This window comes from Cebus imitator, unplaced genomic scaffold (genome assembly GCF_001604975.1).
Source record: "Cebus imitator isolate Cc_AM_T3 unplaced genomic scaffold, Cebus_imitator-1.0 Scaffold607, whole genome shotgun sequence".
Taxonomy (NCBI): Eukaryota; Metazoa; Chordata; class Mammalia; order Primates; family Cebidae; genus Cebus; species Cebus imitator.
Window position 1 is genome coordinate 377206 of NW_016107922.1, and position 7582 is coordinate 384787.

General features: G+C 53.4%; 1 protein-coding gene across 20 annotated transcripts in view; it reads left to right on the forward strand.

The window, feature by feature from the left end:
• MICAL3 (microtubule associated monooxygenase, calponin and LIM domain containing 3) overlaps positions 1-7582 on the forward strand; it is a 242752-nt gene that overhangs the window by 218802 nt on the left and 16368 nt on the right. For 17 of the 20 annotated variants that reach the window (XM_037734341.1, XM_037734339.1, XM_037734346.1 and 14 more), the window contains 3 exons: positions 233-283; positions 1927-2037; positions 3454-3547. In XM_037734341.1, the coding sequence (XP_037590269.1) occupies positions 233-283; positions 1927-2037; positions 3454-3547 (256 nt within the window). The remainder of the gene's footprint in view (positions 1-232; positions 284-1926; positions 2038-3453; positions 3548-7582) is intronic. The other 3 variants (XM_037734345.1, XM_037734353.1, XM_037734357.1) reach the window with 1 other exon arrangement.

Below are 7582 nucleotides of genomic sequence, written 5' to 3' on the forward strand. Positions count from 1 at the left end.
AAAAAAAAAAAAAAAAAAAAAAAAAAAAAAAAAAAAAAAAAAAAAAAAAAAAAAAAAAAAAAAAAAAAAAAAAAAAAAAAAAAAAGAAAAATAATCACGTGTTTTAAGTCTTGTGTGTTTGTTTTAAACCTCTAACTTATTTTGCTCCATTTCTGTGTTCTCAATTTTTAATTTGTTAATCATTATTATTATTACTATTCTGTTTTGTTTTCTGATGCCATCCCCTTAAAAGTCGATTTATGTACCACACGCCTTGGCATTCAGGAGATCATATGCATCAAAGGTAGTGTCTCGTTGCCGTCAGCTGGTCACTGTTGCATGCTTGTCTGTGATTAACCGCCCAGCGCCAGCCCCGGCCCTCCAGCCACACCCTCACTAACGGTGTTTGTACGCGCATGGGCTGTGGCACACTGGCAGCAGCACTTCCGTTAGGCGCCTCATGACGGAAAGGAGGATGAGACGCGTGCCTCTCGCCGGCTGGAGCGCATGTGGTCATTTTGCTCCAGGTTCCCCGGGTCACGGCAGAGCTGCCCCTGGTGCAACCCTCAGCTCTGATCAGCAAGGTGCAGTGCTGAAACACCACTGATGACCCTTAGGGACTGCCTGTTCAGGGACCCTCTGTCATTTCAGCTTTTTGAGTGAAGATTATGAGCCCAAGTCACTTTTGTCTTCTTTGAAGTCTATAAAAGTTTTCTGGCTGGCCGGGTGTGGTGGCTCACACCTATAATGCCAGCATTTGCGGAAGCTGATGTGGGAGGATCACTTAAGTCCAGGAGTTTAAGACCAGCTTGGACAATATAACGAGATCCTGTCTTTACAAAAAACATTGTAAAATGATCCAGGCGAGGTGGCACACGCCTGCAGCACTGACTGCATGGAAGCCTGAGGCAGGAGGATCACTTGAGTCTAACAGTTTGAAGCTGCCGTGAGCTGTGATCGCACCACTGCACTGCAGCCTGGGTGACAGTGAGACCCTCTCTCCAAAACTTTTTTATAGTCTCCTTGTTTCATTTTCTTAGAGGCAATTAAGAAGGCCTTAGGAATAAAGGCAAATTCCCTAACCTTTGCCCCTCTGGTTGCCCAGGGTTTTTTCAAAGCCTCTGATGCTCCCTTGAACCCTTGGCACCTACGTGGGCAGTGGCTGTGGCCGTCCAGTCTGTGGACTTGCACTGGATTGGGCCATTGCCTCCTCCGTTCTTGATGGCACTGGGTGTAACTGCCCCAGCCAGGCCACTACCTCTCTTCCCAGTGGCCCACGGCCGCCTCTGCAACCCCAGAGTCTGTCCAGGTTCCCCTCCACAATTCCTTCTTCAGGCTGTACTTGACTTAGAGAAGCATTCCTGTCCCCTCTACTTGGCTGTCATTTCTTTGAAGACTCTCATGGATACTGCTCTTCTGAAGAAAGTGGCATTTGATACCAAACAGGAAAATAAAAATATGCTAATTTCTCTTTCCTTCCCCTGTAAGCCTCCTAGAAGCAGGAAGCTTGGTGAAACAGCCTGCCAATGTTTTTAATCCCACAAAGTCTTAAAAAGACCAGACGTCCTTATTCAGGAAGTAGGTGATCTCAGTGATAAGGGAGTGTGTGTCCCTTTATTGTTTTAACTGCCTAGTAGTCGGTCCCCACTCAGCCTCCTGTTCCCGTGCAGAGATGGGGAGATGTCTCACCCTTTGGGTCGTAGGTGTGCCCATGGCACTGAGGGCTGTTGCAGGCTGGGGACTCTGCAGACTCGGGCCCTCTGCCTGTCAGCACCCGCCATCCTGCCAGCACTCTCCCTGCAGAGGATGGCTTGTCTTTCTGCCCGGGCACCAGCTCTGACTCTGACATCAGGGACAGCACTCTCCAAGGCCCCTGCTGGCCTGCCACCCACCCCTATCTCAGACCTCTGTGCACCTGACTGAGGAAATCTCTCTTGTTCTCTCCAGCCAAGAACCTACACAGAGGAGGAACTGAACGCCAAGCTGACCCGGCGTGTGCAGAAGGCAGCTCGGAGACAGGCCAAGCAGGAGGAGCTTAAGCGGCTGCATCGAGCCCAGGTACAACCACGGAGGCTGGGACCAGGGCACATGTGTGGGAGGCTTGGGCAGCACCCTCCTCTCCACCCAGCTGCGCCCTGCCACACTAAGCGCAGTGCAGAGCAGAGCAGAGGTAGACCGGCCCCCTGCCATCCAGGTCACCTTCGGCCCCGCCCTGGTGGAGCTGTCGGTCCAAAGGGAAGAGCAGGCCGAGCTGGTGTCACCAAAGTGCCGTAATCCCAACACTTCAGGAGGCTGAGGCAGATGGATCACTTGAGGTCAGGAGTTCGAGACCAGCCTGGCCAACAAGGCAAAACCCATCTCTACTAAAAAAAAAAAAACAATTAGCTGGGCGTTGTGGCAGGTGCCTGTAGTCCCAGCTACTCAGGAGGCTGAGGCATGAGAATCGCTTGAACCCAGGAGGCAGAGGTTGCAGTGAGCTGAGATCGCACTACTGCACTCCAGCCTGGGTGACAGAGCAAGACTCTGTCTCCCCCTGGGGGCAGGGGAAAGAGCCCTGCTTTGAGTTTCCCGAATTCCTTCTTGTAGAATGATCATGAGTCGCCTCGTTCAATTGTGAGGACTGTTGTCAGGAGTCCACTCATGGCTCCTCAGCCTCTGATAGGCCTGGGATTTTTGTGGGAAGATGTCAGATCTCTCCTCACATCCTCAGCTTGTCTTCAGGCTGCACAGACCCTGAATTCTAGACTGTTGTAGAGCTGTTGTTTTTTGTTTTTTTTTAAGACGGAGTCTTGCTCTGTCTCCCAGTCTGGAGTGCAGTAGAGTGATCTCGGCTCACCACAACCTCCGCCTCCTGGGTTCAAGCAGTTCTCCTGTCTCGGCCTCCCGAGTAGCTGGAATTACAGGTGCCCGCCACCACACCCGGCTAACTTTTATATTTTGAGTAGAAATGGGGTTTCACCATGTTGGTCAGGCTGGTCTCAGAACTCCCGACCTCAGGCGATCCAACCACCTCGGCCTCCCAAAGTGCTGGGATTACAGGCGTGAGCCACCATGCCCGGCCTCTCTTAATTTTTTACCATAAAGATGGGATTTCCACTGTGCTCTTGAGGAACCCCATCCAGCAGGCTAGCAGTCTTGGCGTGAGAACAGTCTGAGGTTCTGGGACTCGGGCCCCTCTTGCAGCAGTTTACATCCACTTCCTGTCCTTGCACCACTCCTGGGAGGGTGGTCACTACCTGAACCGTGTCCGCACTCTTGGGTGCCAACTAGCAAGGCCCAGAGCCTAGTGTCTACACAGGCTCGGGGGTTCTGGTGCAGGTGGTCTCCACACCACACCCTGAGCACGCTGCCCACGGACTGGAGCAGTTTCCAGAGCGGCCACTCCTTTGTTTCCACTCCTGTGGGTGTGCAGTCATGTGTCCTCCTGAAGCTGGGCCGGAGGGCCGGGTGCTCAGGCTGTGCTGTCTGTCACAGATCATCCAGCGGCAGCTGCAGCAGGTGGAGGAGAGGCAGCGGCGGCTGGAGGAAAGGGGCGTGGCCGTGGAGAAGGCGCTCCGGGGCGAAGCAGGTACTGCTGGGCTCCTTACTAAGCTCTGCTCCTGGAGGAAGCCTGCCCTCCCTCCCTCCCTCCCTCCCTCCCACCATGGTAGGCTAGTTTTGCTTCACCTCACCTGGAATTCAGCTCCTTTTCCAGCAGGATTTTCTGGGGCCCTTCATCACTGAGATTTGGGGCTTCCTGTTAAGCAAAAGAAAATACTTGTCTGAGACAGCCCCAGGCCCATCCTGCTCCACGGCCCCTGTGGGCTGATGTTTTCCCATAGAGTGAAACTCAGTCCCTGGCATGTTGATGGCGAGCGCTGGCTCCCCCCTTCCTTCCTGCCCCACATTTACTCTAGAAGGGAGTAACTGGGAGTAAGGGAGATTGAACTGCAAGGAACCATCACAGAACTGCACTGGGCAGGTCCCCAGCCTGCACCCCTCCGGACCCCTTCCTGCCGTTAGTTCCCTGGGCCCCTCCTGCCCACAGAGCCCTCACCACCGCCGGTGGGAGAGCATGTGGCTGCCCTCGGCACGCACAGATTTCCAGAGGGCACCCAGGCTCTGTGTCCACTGAAGGCTGGTCACTCAGGGCAGGGCTGGGGAGGCTCAGGGCATGTGGCTATCCAATGTGGAGCAGACCCCAGGGCGTGGCTGGCAGGGTCCTGTGCTTGTGACTGCTGCTCCTGGCAGGGAAGCACCGGAGGGTGTGGTGCGCTCACATCTGCCGTTCCACCCAGGGAACCTACGGGGCTGCACCCAGCACAGTTGGCCTCGGAGAATGCAAGGGAGTTCCTGAGGCGTCTCTCGCCCCACGGCCCAGGAAGCCCTGTTGATTCAGGACCTTGAAGCCACAGGGCCAGCCCAGGGGTGCAGTGACCATTCTGCCTTCTCAAGCATCCACAAGTCTTCGTCTAGTCTCTGGATGGGGAAACTTCCATCTCTTTATAGCCTGCAGGTCCAGCTTCAAATTGTGCACTGGGATGAAGAAGAGCAGTGTCCTCTTACTTCCTCACTCTAGTGTGGCAGAGGGGAGCAGGGTGCCTCTGCTGACAGGCAGGCGCTCTGTGAGACAGAAGAACTGGGAGGAGGCGGCCAGTAGCAGGGCCAGCTGCTGCCATCTGATCCTGCTCAAAGACCCCTGGGCTCACAGGAAGTGCCTGGTGTCAAGATGCGTTCCTGTGGCCTGTAGGACTGAAGCTGGCGCGGTGGGGAGTGAGGGAGCTGGGCGTGGAAGTAGGTCTCCTGTCCCAGGCCCTTGAAGGCCTGGAAGTGGCAGCTTATCGGTCTATTCAGCGAGGACCTTCAGACAGAGAGATGGGTTGGGAAGAAAGGGGAGGCTGTGGATGCTCTTGGTTTGGGATCACCTGATGCTGGACTTAATGCTAAAGCCCAGGCTGCCGAAGGAAATGCAAAACTAAGCACTTAGCGTCCAGTGGGCCGAGAAGACTGGGATGAGTTGCTGTGAGACAAGCACGGCGAGGAGATTCGGGCTCGCCTGAGAGGGTCCGCGGCTCCCAGCGGGCCTGCGGTGCCCTGCCTCCCTACCCCGCTCCGCGCAGTCTGATCCGGCCTCCTCAGTCAAGCCTGAGCTCAGATGGCGTTGGCCCCAGCCCCCCGTGCGCATCTGCATCCAGGCCCGCAGGGCCCTGCCCTGTGCTTTTCCTCTTCTGGCGGAAGATATCAGGAGAGAGCCTAGGCTCGTCTTCATTTCTCCTCTCTCTCCTCCACAAATCACTTCTGCCGAGATGGAAAGCAGTGGATAGATCTCAACACACAGGCAGAATCACTCTTGGTTGGTGCTTTAAGCTCTCTGGGAAGAAGACCACGCCCTGCCCTCCTCACTCACAGGGTTGAGGTGATGGTGCCATCCAGGTTGGTGGTTCCCGTAAGCACGTCAGCGCCCGTGGCCTCCTCGACGTCTGAGTGTAAAACAACACTTCGCTGCCTCTGTGACAGGCCCTGTTATTCAAGCTGCCAAAGGGCCAGAAAATAATATACCATTGAAGACTGGCGTGCGGGTCTGCCAAAATTCCTTCTAGGCGTTAGGTAATCCCATTTCCTTAAACATAGACAACTCAAATGCCATCGAAGTCGGTGGTTTTTAAACTTCTTTTTCAGGAGAACCCTTTTTACAAGATTGTAAGTTCAGGTTTAAATAATTGAACACCTCACTTGGAAATATCAGAATTATCTGCAGTTTAAATGATGCAGATACTAGAAGTTTAAAATGAGGCAAGAGCTTTTTCCCAGTTGAATCATAGCCAATATAACAGCAGTTCCTATTCCTCACAAAAGACAAGTCTCAAACAAGAGGCTCCCAGAGTAAACGAAACCCCACCTTCGCTGTAAGACCGCAGCAAAGCATGTTACCCTAACAAAAGGGTGTCGCCGACAGGCACACGTGCTGTCCCTGAGCTGCACCTCGCCCAGATGGACCCGAACAGTGGCATGTGAGCACTGTGGCTGCAGGCCGGAATTTAAATACGCAAATAAATCAAATGTCCTCTTCACTAACATTACAGGGAGTTCAGCCACTTACACAAAGAAAGGCAGAAACTTGATCCTGAGGGCCCCACAAAATCACGCTTACCCAGCAGCACAAATTATTGGGTTGATGTGTTCCAGTGGGTGAAAAGTTGACATATGAAACATTTGAAAGTGGTATGTCTTATTTTAATAAGGTCTCTTAAAACAGCTACAAGTGGCCATGCACAGTGCTTCACGCCTATAATCCCAACACTTTGGGAGGCCAAGCTAGGCAGATCACCTAAGGTCGGGAGTTTGAGACCAGCCTGACCAACATGGAGAGACCCCATGTCTACTAAAAATACAGAAAAATTAGCCAGGCGTGGTGGTGCATGCCTGTAGTCCCAGCTACTCAGGAGGCTGAGGCAGGAGAATTGCTTGAACCCGGGAGGTGGAGGTTGCGGTGAGCCGAGATTGTGACACTGCCCTACAGCCTGGGTGACAAGAATGAAATTCCGTCTCAAAGAAAAAAAAAGCTACAATTATTTGTACGTCTGGAATTTGGGAGACCCCTTGGAATGCCTTTTGGAGAAACTTAGGGTTCCACAGAAGCTTGAAAACCACTGTCCTAGTCCAAACTCCGTCCTTTAGATGAGTCTTCACCAAAATATCTCTATACAAAGATGTTTCTGTTCTGTTGTTCAAGACGGGCCTTCGTAGCTCTGTTGGGATATTTCCTTGTGATGCATTTGAGGAATTCTCAGGAATTTTCAGGAATTGTTGTTCCTACCCTAAGAATATAAGAATTTCCAACTATATTGTTTTCCTTCTCTTACGTGAACACATCCCTCCCAAGGCTGGTCTCACGTCAGTTCCCTGTGGCCCTGCTCCTCCTTGGCCGATGCCATCTGTGAAGCCCAAGTGTGGTGCTGCCACTGCCTTGTCTCCTGCTTCTGCGTCCCGTCCCTCCCCTTAGCCTTGTGGTGCCTGGCTGAGCCCTGCAGAAGGCAGTGACAGCAAAGCGTGGTAATCATCCGGGGTCTTCGCACCATGGCAGTCCACCCTTCCCTGGGGACTGTAGTAAACTGGCTGGGACCTGCCACCCTTGGTCTCAAGCTCCCATCGCTGTCTGAGGGCATCAGACTTTATATGCCAAGCTGCCTTCCAGAGAAGGTATCTGGCATGGACCTGTCATCCTGTTATCCGTTTGGCTAAGGTGTGACAACGTATGGCCAGGCCACAAGCTTCAGCCCTTTGATCCTAGGGCCAGGCCACGACAGATGATTTCCAGTCCTGGGCACCTGGGAAGGCTTTTTGTTACAAACCGCTGGCTCAGCCTTGAGCATGCATTGAAAAGCTGGGGCAGGACTGCATTCTACTGTCTGGGGTGTCATTCTTAAGGGGAGACTGTCAGGTGGGACCGGAGGCCCTGCAGATCTGCATTCAGAATACGGGGCTTGGAGAAAGGGCAACACCTTGGCGGCTGACTGCTGCACTCCATGTGTCTCTGTGATTCTGGGGAGAGGACCCCCGCTCAAGCCCGGCCTCTCGGCTCTGTGATTCCGGGGAGAGGACCCCCGCTCAAGCCCGGCCTCTC